This window comes from Rhea pennata, chromosome 3, assembly GCF_028389875.1.
Source record: "Rhea pennata isolate bPtePen1 chromosome 3, bPtePen1.pri, whole genome shotgun sequence".
NCBI lineage: Eukaryota > Metazoa > Chordata > Aves > Rheiformes > Rheidae > Rhea > Rhea pennata.
This window is the reverse complement of record NC_084665.1, coordinates 77,656,563-77,675,966: the sequence shown is the minus strand read 5'-3', so window position 1 is coordinate 77,675,966 and position 19,404 is coordinate 77,656,563. Positions and strand designations below refer to the sequence as shown.

Genomic DNA, 19,404 nt, shown 5'->3' with positions numbered 1-19,404 from the left:
ATTTCGGCCTATGTCAGCTTTGGATCTCACCAACTATATTGTGTTATATAGGAAATGGGAGAGAGAGACTGCATTTCATGATGTGGAAAATCAGAGGAAATGCAGGCTCCATTTTCGTTATGATGCACATAACAAAGTTCTGACCAGAAGGGATCTATATAAATATTTCTGTGATGAGACATGCGATAGTTTCTGGTTTTTGCAAAACAAAACAGTCTACTGAAACAACCTCCCTTTTATATCCCCACTGTTTTTCAGATATGGTTTATGATAGCCTGTTGGCTGAGGCCAAAGGACTAAGAGCTGCCACAAGGCCAGAAGGGGAAGATTCTTCTGTTGGTTTCTGGTAGGAGAGACAAGCACCGCAGGGAAGGCCTGCAATAGGCCCAGTTTGTTTTTCATGTTTTATCACTTTTGGGAAGCATTTCTGCTGAAAACTTGCTGCATCATAGTATGGAAGAAATGTATGGAAGAAAACTGCAGTGATTTTTGAAAGTCTAGACAAACCAACTTTTAGCAAATCTGGCATCCCTGTAGTAACCCAGCACTCAATGAGAAAGGGCACAAGGCTAAAGTTCCTTCTGTATCTGACAGCTTGTAAATTAGGGAAAAATAATCCTATGCACCAGTACAAGCTGGGGGCTGACCTGCTGGAAAGCAGCTCTGCAGAGAAGGACCTGGGAGTGCTGGTGGATGACAAATTGACTATGAGCCAGCAATGTGCCCTTGTGGCCAGGAAGACCCAGTCCTTGAGTGCATTAGGAAGTGTGTTGCCCACAGGTCGAGGTCCTCAGCCCTGGTAAGGCCTCATCTTGAGTCCTGTGTCCAGTTCTGGGCTCCCCAGTACAAGAGAGACATGGAGCTACTGGAGAGAGTCCAGTGTAGGGCTACGAAGATGATCAGAGGGCTGGAGCATCTGCCCTGTGAGGAACGGCTGTGAGATTTGGACCTGTTTAGCCTGGAGAAGAGAAGACTGAGGGGGATCTTATCAGTGTATACAAATACCTTAAGGGAGGGTGACAAGGGAGTGGGGCTAAACTCTTTTCACTTGTCCCATGCGACAGGACAAGAGGAAATGGGCAAAAACGGAACCACAGGAAGTTCTGCCTGAATATGAGGAGAAATTTCTTCACTGTGAGAGTGACGGAGCGCTGGAGCAGGTTGCCCAGAGAGGTTGTGGAGTCTCCTCCTCTGGAGATCTTCAAGGCCTGCCTGGATGCAACCCTGTCTAGCATGTTCTAGGTGACCCTGCTTGAGCAGGAGGGTTGGACTAGATGATCTCCAGAGGTCCCTTCCAACCTTACTGATTCTATGATTCTAACTGTACCTAATGTTCCTGGGCAGATGGTGACCCTAAGCTAAGACAATAGTGAATAGATTTGATGACATCATTTGGAAAGAAAGGACAGATGCTCTGTTACAGAAGTCCCTGTGGATAGCAAGGAGCAGACTTAATCCTGTACGCTACAAGTACTTTTGCAAAAGAGCAGAAATAGCTGATGAATGGCAGTTGCTGGCAGCACTGCAGCGGTTAGCTGCAGCAGCTGGAAGAGGATGGACGTAGCCAGAGTGGTGAGCAGAGCTGGCTCAGGAACAGGTATGGAACAGCTCACAGGAGCAGGGCCTCAACCAACGGCATTTCTGGAGGAGCTGGCAGCTGGAGCAGTGGTGAGACAACCAGTGGGGTTACCTGGCAGGATGGAGGGCAGCCCGTGCTGCTGGCGGTGTCACCGAGGGGTGGAAAGGGGACTTAGCACCCAGCACCTTGCGCTGCAGAGCTCGGGGACTCATACCCCCAAACTGGGAATGCAGAACTACTCCTTGGGGATAGAGGCCACTAGCTGGCCTAACTTAATGAAGAAATCAGTGGATTAAATAGTTGTGGCAATAGTTTAGGTAAGGAGTAGTTATTGTATTTTATTCTATTTTATCCCTCTGTTGTCTTTTGCTTTTCTCTTATCCAAAAAGACCTGTTTTGAAATGCTGTTTTTGCTGCTGTTTGTGGGTGGGGAGGGTGAGCTCTCAGGCAGTTTAGTTTAATTTTCCCAAGTTTCTGGCTGGTGACTTGAGCTGGGGTCTGGTATCTCCTAAAATGTGAACATAGTCAAATCCATGTTCTGCTATATCTGAACTATAAAAATGTAGGAGATCTGATAACAGCTTCTAGTTTTAATCTCTTCCTATGTTTGCTGAAGGTTTTTTTAATAAAGAAAGTAATTTCTTCAACACTGCTTTGTTCATGTTCCAGGCCTGAACCCTCACAGTAAAAGCATATATAAAATTTTAAGCATCTTAATATAAACCACTTGGCTCCCTCAGTTATTGCCTTTGCCAATGACAAAGACGCTAGTTGTCTCTTTGCAGCTCTCTCTGAATCTTTGATGCAGATCTTATCGTTTGGGTGACCCAGATGTAAAGAATAAAAGTGTGGTCTGAAGTTCTATGCATCCTTTGAAGAAATATGAATAAAACAGTGAGCTAAAGAATGTGATTTAATTGATTTTGGTGGAGTCACTCCCCATTTATGTGGGAGTGGGGGGTTAGAGCAGGCACTCATGGAAATGCTCCAAAAAGCTTACTATAATCTTCTAATACTGTAAAGCCTATATGAGATAGTCATATTTTTCCAAATTTCCAAATTTCAATACCTTTATGGAGTTTGAAAAAGAAAAAAATACTCCATGATTTAAAAAGGGTTCGTCTAACCATTTGATTTGAGCTTTCAAAATCTTTCATCCTTTTTAAAATTTCCTGTAGTTAGTCATTTTCCAAATGATTATCAATCTGTTGTGGCCACCAATTCATGTCACAGAGGCCACTGAACACTGCTGAGGTGATAACTGTGTTTTGCTTACCTCTAACCAGGCGTAGCTCTCAATCATTGTCTACCAAAGACTCTATACTATTCCCATCATTCCCATAGTATATGCTCCCTTTGTTCATAAGAACAAAGTGATTTGTTTTTTCTTTTCTGAAAGATACCGTTTTGTTTGCTTGCCAGAAGTGTAGTAGACAGTGCTCACATCCTCACAGATGTATTTCTGGGCCTGGAAGTAAGTGCTGTTTTCTATGATCATCTGACTCACTTTCATTAGCCATCTCTCATCACCTGGAGTAGCTGTCTAAAACAAATAGAAACTTTTACAGCTGAAAATAAATGTGTCATCTTCACTTTCCTTTTCCCTTTCCCTTTCCTTTTCCCTTTCCCTTCTCCACTCAGTACATCTCATAGGTTAGGACTGTGCTTGGCCTCTTTGAGACTTGATGCTGAGTGAGACGAGCAAAGACAGCTGGACGGAAACGTACTACTCCAGGTCTGCGTTTTATGGTCCAAAAAAGTAGAGACCCACGGTAAGTGCCTTTTCCTCCCCTGTATCAATAAATGGCTCTTTGTTGCTGACAAAGAGTATTTCCTCTCCCATGCAATTTTTCAACAGCGTGGAAATAATAAAGCTGCTAAGTTATCTTTGCTTCACTTCACAGCCATGTTTGCTTCCTGTAATTATTGGTGAGTAAGAAAATAACTTCCCCTTCACTGGCAATGCCAAAAGGACTCTTTTCCTGTGTTCAGTTTAGATGATATAGTATCATGTGTTCAGTTATCTTTTTTAACATTTGGACATTAGTAAAACCTAGATTTCATCTGTCACCACTTTAATGCCTTGTTGTTGGAGTCAGGGAACAAAATGTTTCATTCCTCAATTTCAAATTGGGAAGTTGGTTTTCCCAGTCCCTAGCAAAGGCCTCCATGATTTTTCATCTTTATTTGCTGGCAAACATAACAGAAACTGGATAGATTTGTGCCACATCTCCAGAGCAGCACAAGAAAACTTCCTACATGAATGCCAGAGGATATGGAGCTGATTGCCTCCTGGCGTGCTGAGAGATACCATGCGCTGCCCGTGGCGGGATGCCCACAGCTCCCTACCTCACAGCACCATGATCATGATCATGATCACCTCAGAGAGCTGGTAAAGAGGGGACAGGGGGACAGAGCAGGGCGGTCAGTGGGCAGGATGTGGCCTTCCTCTCCCTTTACTAGGTTGCCTTCAGGCAAGCGAAATTAAGCAGGACATGGTAGTAATGCCCTCTGAAGTCACAAGCCGCTATTCGGGTTGTGGGAAAGACAGGGGCAATGTCCCTTTTTGCTAGCATTCAGGACTGCTGATGGAGGGGAGGCCAGAAACACAGTGCTCCTGCCGGTGTATCGGCAGCACAGTGGCTAGAAAGAAAGTCTTATTTGCTACTGCTCACCACTTAACCTAACAGTTAGTCAAGGACTTAAGCTAGTGACCCAGACAAGCTGATTTCTTTCTGTATCCTTTTCTAACCCATCTAGTTGCTCAGCTTTACCTTCTTTGAGACAGATGCACTGTGTAAGGCTGGTTAGTGGCTATTAGAAAACAAAGCTGTATTATTCTCCCCTGCTATTATAATCTGCTACTTACTTCGTAGGATTTGATTTGCTTGTAGTCTAGGATAACTTTAATAACCATTAAGGCACTTCACTGACCTTTTAATTGTCTGCATTTTCCTCTGTGTATATATTTGACATTTCAGAAGAATGAAAGGATGTAGTCAAAGGATTGGAAATAAGCTCTTTTCTTCCATTTTTGTATCTGCTGTGCAGAAGGCTTTCACTATTGCTGTCACCATATTGGTAAGACAGAGGTAATACGCTGATGTGTTGAGCCATTTATAAGGGCAAAAGCCTTCACTCTCTGTTTTTTGTCTTACCTTTTTCACATTGTTTCCTATCTTGCATCTTGAGCATCACTTTTCCCCCTTCTCTGGTAGTTATGTTAAGTATCAACTGAATTCAAGACTTGCCCATTAATGACAGTGAACTGAGTTCTTTAATAGACTGAGTTCTTCTAAAATGGGTGCTGAGGAAGCCAGCTGTCTGAGCCATCCTGTACCCCTCAGTCTGTGTTAGGGCTGCTTAAACTTAGTCACTGCCCAAGGAGAAATTCTGAGTTAGAATCAGGCCTCTGGTATTCACTGAAATGTCGTTCATGTGTATTCATAGAGAGTAAGATGGCCCTTTACAAGATAGGATAATAAGCTAACTTTCTACTATGTAGTTCCATTTAATTATGTACTTAGTAATTTAGAATATTTTTAGTGGAAATTGCTTCTGGGTATCAGGGTAAATTGAAAAACAAAACTGACCCATGGGTGCTTTGCTGACTTGGTTGAATTATGTCTATGAAGTATATCTGTGAAGCTGTATCTGATCATTAAGAATTTGATCACATAATTCATTTTTCTCCCTTACTTCAGAAACATTTAATTGGTCGAACCCTGTCATGTTTTTAGAGTGGGAAATTGCAAGAGGCATCCATGTGGCAGTGATTTTTCATTTCAGCAGCTGTTTCCAATTTGTATTTCATATTTCAGTCTGTAAATTGTATTCATTTTAGGAAGATAACTACAGATAGGTACAATAAGTGCAAGAAATGGACCAGGATATATCAGATGTAAATGTCTGTCTTGCTCAGCCCTGTCTCTGCATCAGTTTCTTGCTGCTTTTTTGTGGAAACTGAATGAGATCCTTAAACAGTCATGATTCAGCCTAATGCATACGCATGCACAAGATTTCTCCCCAGTATGGGAAGGCTCCCTTGAAGGCTTCTGAACGTTAGTACTGTTGACCAGTAAGTCATCCTTTTAGTTCCTTACCTTTCACAGTTGGGTCCTGCATAGTTTTCCTTGCAGACACAGCGTATACTTCCACTTTTTCTGTAACAGGAGACTGCAAAGCTGGAATTTGATTAGAACAGAGAGAGTAATGAGCAATGGCAAATACTTGGGAGTATTTGTTTGCTATACTATGGACATTTACTGATGATGTGGGCTCTGGCTCTTGGTTATTTGTTGCTGAATATTCTTTCACTGGTATCACTAGGTTTCTAAGCTCTCTCTGTTAGCCGCATTTTACCCAGTGTCTGTCTTTTTAATTAGTGTAGGAAGCACCTCGTTGTGCTATGGAGGTATATAAGCCCCAGATACATGCAGATTCTTATCTTGCAGTGTAGATCAGATAAGCTTGCAGGTTTCCATAGATATATTTTAGATAAGGAGCTTAGAATAAATGTATATGTTATGCGATTCTCATTCGTTCCTGTCTTTAAGTCTAAGGGAAAAAATACTGCTTATGAAACAGACTGCATTGAGCACTTTTGGAATTTAGACTCTGGAATGGGCACAGCAGTTTCCTATACAATTCTCAATTTTCCTCAAGCCTGATCCAGAAGTACAAAGTGGTGTTAACTGAAATCAGTGTTGCTATCTTCATTCCTAATAACTGGGGTCTCACTGTGTAAGCAGGAAGGAGCCTGGGGCCTGTTGTGAGACCAACATGCCCATTAGTGATACTGATGGCAGTAGCGCTTTCTGGTGTCATTTTCACTAGAGTGGATTCTAAGACGTGGATTCCTTTGCTTTCTTAAGTTTTCAGGTTTTAGCCACTGTAACAGAATAGAAGGAACTGCAGCAGCTTGATTTAGGTAGCGTACAATTCTATACGCTTCAAATACAGAGATGTACATGACTTAAATACATTTATGGTAAAAAAAGCATACAGTCTTAAAGATGTTTTCAATTAGATCCGGATATAGACTGGAATGCAGTTAAAATACTGAGTGGCAGCAGTTGCCGGCTGCAGGCCAATGGCTCTTAAAATGGAGCTCCTTGGTTCCACTGCTAACCTGATCCTGTTTAGTATCAGCTATGATTCTCAAAGGACTGCATACCCCCTTGCAAACTGGCAGAGCAAAAATCATTATATGCCTTTTTTCCTCTTGCACATCTTCTGTTATATTATTACACCAATCTGTGCTGGGCAGCTGTGGCCAGGTTGCATCCCTTTTGCGCAAAAATACAAAATGCTCAGAACGATGGGAAAGAGCATGATCCAGGAATGAGCAACATTAAAAGGTGACAAGAATTCCTGTAAAGCTTCAGTTCTCACCAGCATCTCTCAGCTGGTGGGACAACGAGGGTCAAATAAATAGATGTCTGTGTTGTCTCAAAACATTTCATACAGCCAGAAAGAGCATGGAATGAGCTTCTTCTCACACAATTCACAAATTAATTTCAGTTTAAACTTTTATGAGAACATATCTAGAAAATACAGCAGTTTTGGCAGCCATCCTCTTCTTTTATTGAGGCTAATTCCTTCATATAGTTGAACAAACCACATTGTGGATTTAAATTATGAAATAAGACTGAAGCTTTCCTGAGTTTTTATATTTTTTGTGGTCATTTAGAGAAAGAAAGTTCATAAAATTCCCTCAGGTTTAAAAAGAAGTAACATCTGCTGGAATCTGAAGCAATCCCTTTCTTTATTCCAAAGGGATGACATTATTCTAAAATTTCCCAGGATAGCAGATATGAAGATTGTTTGGCCAGAAAAAAATCCAGAGGCACACAGACGATTCCCAAGAACAAACACGTATCTGATGATTCTGTCAGTTTTCAGATTTGGTCAGTTTGTCTAGCTATTATGAATTCACAAGCTATTTCCAGTTTAAAGCAGACTGCAAAACAACATGCTTTGCATGCTCTGTATTTAAGGCGTTTAATGCTTTTCTGCTTTCTGATAGAGTTACTGTTTTGCCTTATTATAAATTGACTAGGAGTACTGGAGAAATAATAAAAAACATAAGAGCGGATGTTTGTTCTTTGAATTTAATTATGCAAGGCTCAGTGTTGCTCAATCGCTGTTATTGGCTTGTGTTCCAGCCCCAGCTGAAGGCTGTTGTGTGGTCAGGTCTTTCTCACACAAGAAGCTGTACAGACAATTGCTGCACACAATTTATACAGAGACCTAAATGAAACTGGGATAAGATATTCCTTTAAATATTGCCTTCAGGACTTGAATATAAGGGGAAAACCTGTAAAATTGAACCGTATCTTTGCATGAGATGATCTTAAAGAGGTGACACATTGCTTCTAACATGTAAGCATCTGCATACAGGCTCTTTGCTAGGTTTGTTCTTCCTTCCTGATCCCGTACTGCTGTCCTTTGGGGTTTGGGGCTTCCTTATCGCTAGCGGTCCATAATAGGAGAAGAATATGTCCCTAGCATTAAGGGCTAAGAAGCATAGGCTAAAGCAGGGAATGCTCCTTGGCTTGTGCTCTAATTCCAGTACTGTCCAGAGACTCCCTATAGCTCTGGTGCTTATAGATCCCATAATGTCAAAAGCACCTAGCACTGAGCTCTACTGGGCTGATGGACTGGTTGGCTCCCTGTTTTTAGGGAGCATTGCCACAAAGCCAGATGACCTGTATGATTGGGCATGGGCTAGGATGAATATGGCTAAGCTGCACTATGGGAAGGGCAGTCCAGATGTTCACTCAACTTGTCGTGCTTGATCTAGATTGGGTCTTGTGCGGTGCTGCCTCATTTGTTTGCAGTTTTGTTTTTTGAGAGGACTGCTCTTTACAAGTCATAGTGGTTGCTCTGTGTCCAGCAACTTAAAAAAATCACTTTTGCTAAGCAAAGGCATTGCTTCTGACTGTTGTATTTCTGCTATACTTTTCTGGCATTACTTCCATTACTGAAACTGAAAGAAGTAATACGCTTTGTCTGTGGACTCGCTTACTCCTAAGCCTTTTATATAAAGACAAAACAGGCTTTTCCCCTCTCTTGAAGATTTTCTCTCTAATCCTGTCAAAGCTGCAGTTTTTCAACAATAGTTGTTCTCCATGCGCAGCCCTCCTCAGATGTCTGTAGCTCACTGCAAAAGCCAAACAGTGATCTATGGGAGTCCGACAGGAAGGATTTTGCTCAGTTGCCATTTTGATCCTGTGCCACTGAGCAGCTGAGCAAAATGCAGACCATCCCACCTTAAAGCTGTGTAAGTAATCCTATAGCAACCATAAACAAATACAATTATCTCTGAACACAAGGGAGAAAACTTCCCTTTTGAGAAGTCCAGCTGAAATTGGAATAGGAAACAACATAAGGGAAGTAGGTAGCTCGCTAAAAAATAGCCTAAACCTATTGGGAAATATTTGTTAGCATTTCCTCTGTGAATTCAGTGGGATTTGCACAGATGCCACTCTGATGGAGTACGGACCTCAAGTAAGAGCAAGCTGATTATTTCTTTCAGCTACATTACTAGTGTATAACTAAAAGTTTGTAATAGTCACCATTTGTAGTTATTTGTTTCCTCTGGAGGCATAAAGTGGATAACAGCTGAGGTCTTTGGCTTGGTCTCTGTTTTTTGATAAGAATAATTTCTTATTCAAAGGTAGCTGTGCATGAGCTGAAATGGTACTGCACCTGTTGTGGTGTCCTTCGGCCCTTTCCTTTTAACTGTGCTTGTATTAACCAGGTCCAGTCACTGATTGCCCAGGAGTCTGTTAGGCAATGTTTTTTCCTGATCAGTTTTACACTCCAGAGGCCACTGATCCATCTTTCTGTCTGTCTCAACCATATACATTCCTGTTGCTGCCGTGTGAGTGAATTTATTCTTTAGGTGTTTTTAAAAATAAGTAGACAGTTATTTTAGACTAGACAGAACAATCTCTCCCATGTTGACGAAGGAGAATGTGAAGCTGTTCAAATATTTCCTCCTCCTTCTTGGTAAGAGTTGATATGAGTGCTTAAAGATATTTTACACCTTCTAAACGAAATGCTGTTTTCATGTGGTTATAAATGTCAGCAACTGACAGTGCTCTTGGTTTTCTTTGCTGGGAAGGGCAGCAGCCCTTGTCTCCTGCATCCAGGAGCAGGGGATGATGACCCCAGCTGATAAAGCACCAAAATCAGGACAAATCAAAGAAAACCAAAGACTCTTTACATACTTGGTAACTACTGGCAGAGGGCAAGGGCAAGGCTGGCAGAATGTGGGTGGTCCTCTGACGACGTCCCCAATGAAGCCATCTGGACATTGCTCGCAGTGCTGTCCTGTTGTGTTTCTCTGGCAGTCCTTCAGTTAAAAGAGAGAGAGTGAGGTTTATTAAGTGAAGGTGCTGCATAATTCAGAGCAGAAATCATTTGGCTAAGACCTAGTCATGCAGAATAAGGGCTGGTGCCAGACCCCAACCCTTCGAGGCTTTGACAGATGAAGCCAAACCTGTTTGTAAGCGGCACTGCTACAAATAAAAATGCTTTCAATGATTACATTGGATGGCCAGCAAGTATTGGCAAGGTGCAGTACAGGACAAAACAGACATATGCGCATACTGAGTGCTGGAGCAAATGCAGCACTACCTGTCATTAGAGCTGTCGTGAGCATTCAGACATAGCGGTCAGCTCTGCTTCAAATTGTGTGTGCTAGCTGGCATGATCTCTTTGACTGGAACAAAAATACCATGAAAAATAGCTGCTGGTAAATGCTATCAACAGATATGAGTGAAGACACAGGTTTCGATGAAGCTACTCCTTGGACTTGATGACTAGAAATGAACATAAAGGAATCTGCAGGTGAACAGTGGCTAATACATCTGTGGCTCTGATGCTTTTCTCCTGAGATGAGATGTGTTATAGTGTTAAAGGATGTTTTATCACAATATCTTGTTCCCAGCCTTGGAGAAGGTCTATTTAATGGATGCAAGAGGCAGGAGCCTGATATATCTTTCTCATGCAAAACTGCATTTCCAACAGTCTTTCTATGAAATACAGAGCAACTGCACAAAACCTCACTTAATAAACAAATTTCATCTCCACTGTTTACTGTTTATGAGGAAATATGCTTACTTATGCAGAAGCAAATTGGCCACTATTTTATATTGCCAGGGTTCTAGGGAAATCAGTCCAGCTATGATAATTTATATTGAATATTTGTTCTGAAATATTTCATGATGCTGAGTACAAGATTGTGCCTCTCACATAATATTTTCTGTCAGCAAACAATGTCATGCTTCACTGTAAACAATTCTAAATTGAATTCAGAAGTTCTGCAAGATGAAATAAGTGTTGTTATATCATTCTTTTTAGAAGTGGACACACTGAGATACAACAGGTTACATGAGCTTTCCCCTATGCTCTGGCAAGGCCGTGGAATGACTGCATGAACAGTGGCAAAAAGACTCCAGACATCTAAGCAAAATATCCAGAAGTTATTATCAGAAAAACACAAAGCCTCAAATTCTGGCTGTCTTGTGAGTTACTTTTCAAAGAGTAAGTTGCAGAAGTGCTTTTCTTTCTTGTAGCTGTGCAATGGCTTTTGCAAAGTCCCTTGATCAGAACTCTCCAATTACACCTTTTAGTACTGATATGATACAGCAGCAAGGAGTCAGCTCCAAGATAGAAATATGTGAACTGCTCTATATGGTGCATATTTGTCCATTTGTCATTTTTTTCCCTCTTTTTCAGACCTACGAACAGGGGATTGTGGGTGCTATGGGCTCATGAATCTGATTTTCATCCCTGGTAGGATGACATGGTCTGTAATAAAGAACAAGAACTCTGAGTACATGAATAAGCTTTGCCTGAGTCTGGGATTTCTATTTCATTAACCAGCTGTATGAGGATGCAAATAATCAAGTATAAAAGGGGATTCAGTGAGCATAACATATGTAGATTTTCAAAAAAGCCAACTAAGTTGTCACAGAACTGAAAGACATTCTCTTTTGTGAATTGAAAGCTGATAAAGACTAGGTAGCCAAGGGGAGAATGTACTGGTCACTTTTCAGAATGAGGAGGAGTCATTAGTGGGATCATTTAGGCTTTGGTGCTGAGAGTAATTTTGTTCAATATTCACCAGTGCCTTATAAATAGAGACCAAAAAGGCTAAGACTGTTCAACTGAGGAGACAGAAAGGCTGATGGAGGTGTGTGATTGAGGTGTATAAAATCACAAAAGGGGTAAATAAACTGAATGAAGAACAGTTGTTCACCCAAATCCTGCAGTACAAGAACTGAGGAGCACTCAGTGAAACTAGGAGGGGGCTGGTTTAAACTGACTTTAAAAGGTAACCTTGTTACACAGAAGGTAGAGAACTGCAACTTGTTAACAGGAGGCTGAAAGATGGCAGTATTTGCAGACTCAGAAAGGGATTTCCAAGAGAAATTAATGGCCAATGGGTCCATAAGTGTGTACTAAAAGTCCTCAGCAGATATGTAACTTCTAGTGTTCCCTAATACGGTAATTACGGTTGCTGATGGAGTGTGAAGCAAATAGCCTTCAAAAACTATACAGATTGAGGTACTTTCCTCAAATAACATGTTCTGTTGCTACCACTGGAGAGTGAATATTAGGCCACAGAAATCTTTCATCAGGCCATGCAGGACACATCTTGTGTTCCTATTTTCAGAGTTGGCACAGGTACTAGGAAATGACCTTGGTGTCCCGGCATATTCTCTAGTAATCATCTAATCACATCACATCACTATCCTGTTAGCAGCTGGCAGTCTTTGGAATAACAGGGAATAAGCTGTGTGTCAGATTTCAGGTGCATTAGTAGCGCTCCAAGAAGGAGCTTCCACAGTGCTTGCCCGCAGCAAGTTTGACTGTGGTCAGAGCAAATGGCACTTCTCTCAGTAGCACCAGGCTCGGGGTAGGTGAACTTAGCTTAGCAAGTATTTTTCAACTAAGCCAAACCCTACAGATTGGAAATTGACTTTCTCTTCCAGTCACGGTGTGCTCTCTGAAGAAAAGAGTATGAGGAAAAAGGAATGAGAGTGGGGAAGACAAAGCAGTAGGGTTTCACTTGCACAAGCATAACTAAATGAATTTCATATCAAGATATCATAACCTTGATTTAGTGGCAGAATTTTGTCCTGGCAACACTGATGGGTTGTTTTCATTAATTTGTGACCAAATACCATCAATCTCTATTGAAAGGCTTCATTTTAACGAAGGACACTCACCCTTGTGAAAGCACACGGAATCACAAAACCACAGAGTGGCTGTGGCTGGCAGGCACCATTAGAGATTGCCTGTTTCAAACCCCCTGCTCAAGCAACATCAGCTACAGCAGGTTGCATGGGACCATGTCCAGTCAGGTTTTGCGTATCTCCGAAGATGTCTCCAAGGATGGAGATTCCAAAACCTGTTTGGGCAACCTGTTCCAGTGCTCAGTCACCTTCACAGTGAAGAATTTTTTTCTTACGTTCAAGTGGAATTTCCTGTGTTTCAGTTTGTGCCCATTGCCTCTTGTCTGGTCGCAGGGTACCACTGAGAAGAATCTGGCCCTACCCTCTTGACAGTGTCCCAACAGGTATTTATACACATTGATAAGATCCCCCTTGAGCCTTCTCGTCTTTGGGATAAGCAACCCTAGCTCTCTCAGCCTTTGCTCATATGAGAGATACTCCAGGCCCTTAATCATCTTTGTGGCCACTTGCTGGTCTCATTCCAGCAGATCCATGTATTTGTTGTCCTGGCAAGCCCAGCACAGGACCCAGTACTCCAGATGTGGCCTCACCAGTGCTGAGTATCATCTTTCTCAACCTTCTGGCAATGGTCTTCCTAACGCAACTCAGGAGATTGTTGGTTTTCTTTAACACAAAAGTGCATTGCTTGCTCATGTCCAACTGGCTGTCCGCTAGGACCTCCACTTCTGTCTCTGTAAAGCTGCTCTCTGGCTGTTTGGTTCCCAGCCTGTACTAGTGCCTGAGATTATTCCTCCCCTGGTGCAGGACTTTTCACTTCCCTTGGTTGAACTTCATGAGGTTCCTCTCTGTCCATTTCTCCAGGGGTTTGGGTTTCCTCTGAATAGCAGCACAACAATCTCTGTATCAGCCGTTTCTCCCAGTTTTGTATCTGGTTATCTTTTAAACAATGTCTTCCTCATTTGAATCCCATTAAAACTCCTCATCAAGAATTATTCATTTAGTTCAGACTCTTTTTGATTATAGGAGACTTTGCTTGTTTTGCTGCATGTTTTGTAACCACACAAAAGAGTATCCTACTGCACAACAATTATTTATTTCTATAAATTATTTATATATAAAAAAGTGATTTGACTAGAGAACTTTACAGCAGGTAGAATGACACAGAAAAGAAAAACATAACATCTTTATCTCCGTGAGTCTTCAAATAGATTAGATGGTAGTAGTTGCAGTGTTAAAATTTCCCTGGAAATTTTTCATAGTAAAACTTGTCATAGAGAAGAGAGCACTTAGTATGCACAAAATAGAAAGTTCTTTTAACTAAAGGCTTTAAATTGAAAGAAGACACAAAACTTGGCTAGGAGGAGGGGAAGGAAGAGCAGATAAACTCAGAAGAGTAAATGAGGGCAGAGTTATAGAGAGCAGCTGGGGAGATGTCCAAACCTTGAACTCTTCTCTTACAAAGAGTACACAAACAGCACTGCTACTGAGACACACAGTGTGAGACACAAGACAGTGGAAGGCTCATACAGTTTTAAAAATAGGTTGCATTTGTCATTATTCAATGAAAATGTGATTTTAATGTACTGAAAGAGAAATATGAGAGCATTGACAGTGAGAGCTCAAAGAGAAAGGACAATCCTATATCTGAAGCATGAGTAGGCTTCAGGTGGTCTACATTCAATTGCAGCCGTTGTCATATACATCGTTTTTGCTCCAGGCAATTCACTTCACCTCCCTTGTCCCCAGTACCTCAAGCAACACATGGGCATTATCAGAATAAATCCATTAATCCATTACTGGTTTCCAAAGCTAAGATTCCTATTGTGAGGAGCACAGCAGGGTAGCAGGGGAGCTGATGTTGCTCCTTGTATCTTTAGTATTTTCCATCTTCTAAACCAAAGGGAAGTGCTAAATGACCCTTTTACCCCAAAGACCCCATTAGCCAAGTATCTGAAGCACTTTTGCAGTTTTTCTCTAGTTAGTGATTATATAAAAGTGGTTTTATCTTATTAAATGACTCAGAACTCCTGTAGGTATTTAGAATCATATTTTTTAGTAATAGCAAAAAAAAAAAAAAAAAAAAAAGTGTCCTTATATTTTATGTTCCATTTGCTTGCATCTCTAACAAAACTTTGACTACGATAAGCCTATGAGACACCTCTAAAGGCAAGGAGGACACTGCAGCTCTTAAGTGATTCTGAGGCTCAAGTGGCACTGGTTTGGTAGTTTGAAAAAATGTTTTGTTTCTGAGCTGGTCAGTTTTGACAGAGAAATAATCATGAGAAAAAGAAAGAATGGAATTCCATTTTCAGCATGTTTGTGAAGCTGGATTTTGAAGAAGTTCTTTGCTGTAGGAATTACAAGTAAAAGGGTACACTTTGTCCCAGTGTTCATACACATTTTAGAATGAAAGCCATCATTTGCAGTTGGTGGCCTAAGTCTGACTGTGTGTGTGATTGTTCAGTCTTTCCTGTCCCAGTGGTTCATTCAAATGTATTCAACAAAATTGGTGAAATGTTTAGTGATATTGGCGTCTCCTTTTTCAAACACATAAACCCAGTAGACACTTTTTGTTGTTATATTTTGTTTTCTTTTGAAAAACGGAACACTGAAGTAACCCTCCCCCCCCAAGTAGTCAGTGATATATCTCTTAGGGCATCAAGCACTGAAGCTAGCAGAAAATTGCTGTCTGGTTTTGCAGACAACAGAGTAAGACATGGTGCAGTTCATGAAAGACAGATATTCAACAACCATGCAGTTAAAACTACTGCAATTGGGCTTTATAATACACCATTTTTTGTAAACAGTGTTTTGAATTACAGTAAGTTAAAATTCTAAGCTAAATTCTTTCCATATGCCCATGTTAATATAACCCTTATTTTCACTAAACAAAATTCAAGGCAGAAGTGTCCCTCATTTATGGACACTTCAGCTTCAGGGAAAGTAATCAAATGTAATAGCTTCTAAAAGCTTCTAAACAAGGATGCAGTATATAATCAGTCATCCACTATTACATCAGCCGGAGCTTGTCAGATGACAGAGTGGCTGGGATGCATATTTCTGTGTTGGAAAATGCCTTAGCTGCTCTAACTACTCTGATCTAATACAGTATCATCAATCAGGGTAAGCACTCCTACATGTCCCATACTGTAACCATCTATACTTTACACGTATGCAGATGAAAAGGTGCTATGGGAGGTTATGTGGCAATGGTCATGAGAACTGAGCTGCACTCATTTGCTTGGAAAGTAAAGCTGGAACCATTGTTCTGAGACTGCAGAGCACTTTGTGTGATACAGCTCTGGTCTGTAAATATGCTTTTCTAGCCTATAAATATGCTTATGCACAAATAAAAATGAAAAGTTTGTTAATTCTTTTCAGGTAATAGTACTAGAACAAATTTCCCAGCAAAAGACAAACCTCTTTTTCTATAAATATTGATAAAAGTCAAAGGGGTGGTAATCTGCCCATCTTCATTAGGTACCTAAACGTAAGTGAAAAGAGCTCCTTCTAATGGGCTGCAAAGGCACCAGCTTCACTAAACGCAGTGAATAGGCACTTATTTTAGGGGGATTATTTCATTAGATGGCTAACACTTTTGTGTGGGCTGGGTGGGCTGAACCTCCTCCACAGGAACCTAGGATAGACCAATTTTCTGTGTACTCTCTAGGAAAAAGACAGGACCTTCCATAGAGTGATGAGGAGCAATTGCGTTAGGCACCTAACACAGGATGGCACAGAGACTCTCTAGAGCATAGCAGTTAGTACTCAGCTATGCTTTTAGTGAAGTTAATAAAGTTAACAAAAAACAAACAAAATTGTGTGTCTGAAATATTATCTGTGAAATCCAGAAGTGTCCTCCCTAACAACTATTGGGAATTCTGGTCTTTACTTTGCAGTTGAGAACAGTCTTTGTTACCATAAAGGAGGAATTATTATTATTTTTTTTTCCTATTTCTTTTGTTTGCTAAGAGGCATTCTTGTAGCAATTGCTAATGCAGAAAAATGATGAAAATGAATAAATTATGTAGCTGAAGTGATGTAAATGGTTTGCATTTCTGTGCAGTATGTCTATGTTTATTGCTGAACCAGTAGCGATGAGCTTGAGACATAATATTCGAATGTAGATTCAGAATTCTCCAAATTTGTGATATGCTCTCCTATCTGAGGTTACAGAACTGGTCAGTATTGTCCACTTGGGAATGCCCAAATTCATAGCTATCTCAAAATAATAATAGTAAAATAAATACCTCATCAGAATTACTTGAAATCCATGAGATTTACTTTTTTCTTTTTTTTTTTTTTTTTTTATTTTATTATCTTTCATACTGGTGGTTTCAAACCTCTCTCTAGCTACTGGGACTGAGATGCTGAGATGCAGTGTTAGCTTTTAGAAGTACTTATGGAAGAAGGAAATGAGACTCTAAAGAGATCATTAAATATTGTGCAACTTTAGTAAAAGTTTAGTAAAGTAAAGCAAACTGACAACCTAGAACAATTAGAACAGCAAAAAAAAGTAGCTCTTTACCTAGTCTGGGTCAATCTACCCCTGAATGTCAAAGTTTTGGTTTGTAGGACTTGCATTAACAAATCAAGTGAAAGCTGAACAATATTGCCAATAAAAAACCTGGCCCTGTGCTTTCCTATCCTGTGGCCTTGTCCTTGTACAGTGCAGCAAGTGCTGCTGAGAGCAGGCGAGGGTGCAATGGTATCTCTTGCTGTCACGACCTGACTTCCTACATGTCTCTTCTACAGGCTGCATGGGGAAAGGAAATGAAGTGGTCTCCTGTTGGGGTCACTAGTATGAATTTTTAGCAGAAAAGGAGGACACAAATAACTAAGGTAAAAAATATTCTTAAGAGAGAAGGAAATAGCTATGTCTGAGGCAAGACTATTAATGCTAACTCTATTGACACCTAGTGAGTACCAAAATATTCTGGAGGATGGCTGCATTTCAGCCCCAGACTGATAGCTCTCTTTATCTTTCCAAGCATAGATCACCACAGTCCCCAACACTATAGACAGACATAGTCCATCTTTGTAGAAAGAAATGAGTTGTAAACTGCAAGGCTCGTCTTGAAGCCAGAAGTATCTAATAAGCAGGAGAATTTTGCTAGTTCCCTGCTGCTTTCTGCTTGTGCTTGATGGATGGTTGTAGATCCACTGGCGATCCTCCAGACCTGCCTTGGCAATCATGTGGAACATATTATCCTCTTGGGCAGAACTGCCAAATCCATTCCAACCTTTCCACTCATCTGTAAACCCAAACACTTGAAAACAAATCACTTACATGACAATATGCTCAATTGTTAAAAATTCCATAAAAGGCTGAAAAGGATTCCAGCAAATTTATCCGCTCCATCATTGTGACCTTTTGGTCTTTTTTGTTCTCCAAAAAGGTTTTGATTTTTCTATTTTTAAGTAGTCTTTGGATGCCCTGTATACATACTGATCAAATATCCAGGACTGAGATGATAAAAATTCACTCTGAGATTCCTAGATAGACACCAGTAAGTATATCTTTCGCATTTTGCTATAGTATTCTCTCCAGACTTGCTCTTTCTGCTCTATGTGGTTCCATGCATTTATGAAGGTCTAACCATAGAATAATAATATTTACCCTTCATTAATAATAGTAACCTCAGAAAGGACAGTGGTAACTCAGTTCAACAAAAATTTTACCTAGATACTCAGCTTTGTAATTTCTTAATTATTTCATCCTTCCAAATACATTTTAGTGAGCTTCTGAAATCACTGCCACAGTACTTTTCAGTCACCTCAGGTGACCTTCCTTCCCTAGTGTATGCAATCAAATGTTTTAATATGGTAGACGAAGTCCTGGCCATTATGCTACTCGCATATGGTATGAGAATTCATTGCTTTAGACAAGCAATTTCAGCTCTATATGCCATTTGTTTCAGAGCTGACAATTGTGATCTCCATGAAGTTCTGCTCAGTTGCTGAGTCATTTTGAAGCTTGCTCTCATGTCTGAATTTTCAAATGTTGAACCCTCAACAGAGGTGCTCTAAAGAAATAGCTCAGCTGTGGGTTGCTGGTGGGGTATGATCTGGGAGTGGTAAAAGAGGCAAAACATTCCTGCATATCTTTGTATCTTACTGTCAGTAAAACCTAACTGCTTGGGCTTTAGCAGGAGAAATGCACATTACTCCTTCTACAGCCATCTGTAGCTGTTACAATTTAATCCAATTAACATCACTATATGGTTGTTTCCAAATTCAAAAGCTACTGGGCCCTACAACAAGTGACTTCCTTCTCTTAGCTAGGCTTAAGAATGTTGCATTGATAAGTTCAAAGTCTAAAAATAATACAAAGAATTGGTATTTTTTCCTCTATTAGTCTGCCATGTATCACCAAGGTGTGTGTCACAGTCAACTAATGACTTTGAAATGAATTTAACATCTGTATTGCATTATGTCATAAATGGGAGTTTATACTGGGCTGACTGCTCTCCTGTCTTTTAATACTTGGATGATTTTTTATATTAAAAATGAATTGATAGACTATTTAGTTTTAATGACAGGATCAGGTGACTGATCTCTGTACCAGTTTTATGTGGACATCTCTGCAAGAAAGGCTCTACGTGCAAGGAT

General features: G+C 40.6%; 1 protein-coding gene across 4 annotated transcripts in view; it reads right to left on the bottom strand.

Annotated features, from left to right (window-relative positions):
- LAMA4 (laminin subunit alpha 4) overlaps positions 1–19,404 on the bottom strand; it is a 107,799-nt gene that overhangs the window by 57,986 nt on the left and 30,409 nt on the right. For all 4 annotated transcript variants that reach the window (XM_062572630.1, XM_062572631.1, XM_062572633.1 and 1 more), the window contains 2 exons: positions 9,817–9,941; positions 5,683–5,763 (listed from right to left, as the gene is read on the bottom strand). In XM_062572630.1, the coding sequence (XP_062428614.1) occupies positions 5,683–5,763; positions 9,817–9,941 (206 nt within the window). The remainder of the gene's footprint in view (positions 1–5,682; positions 5,764–9,816; positions 9,942–19,404) is intronic.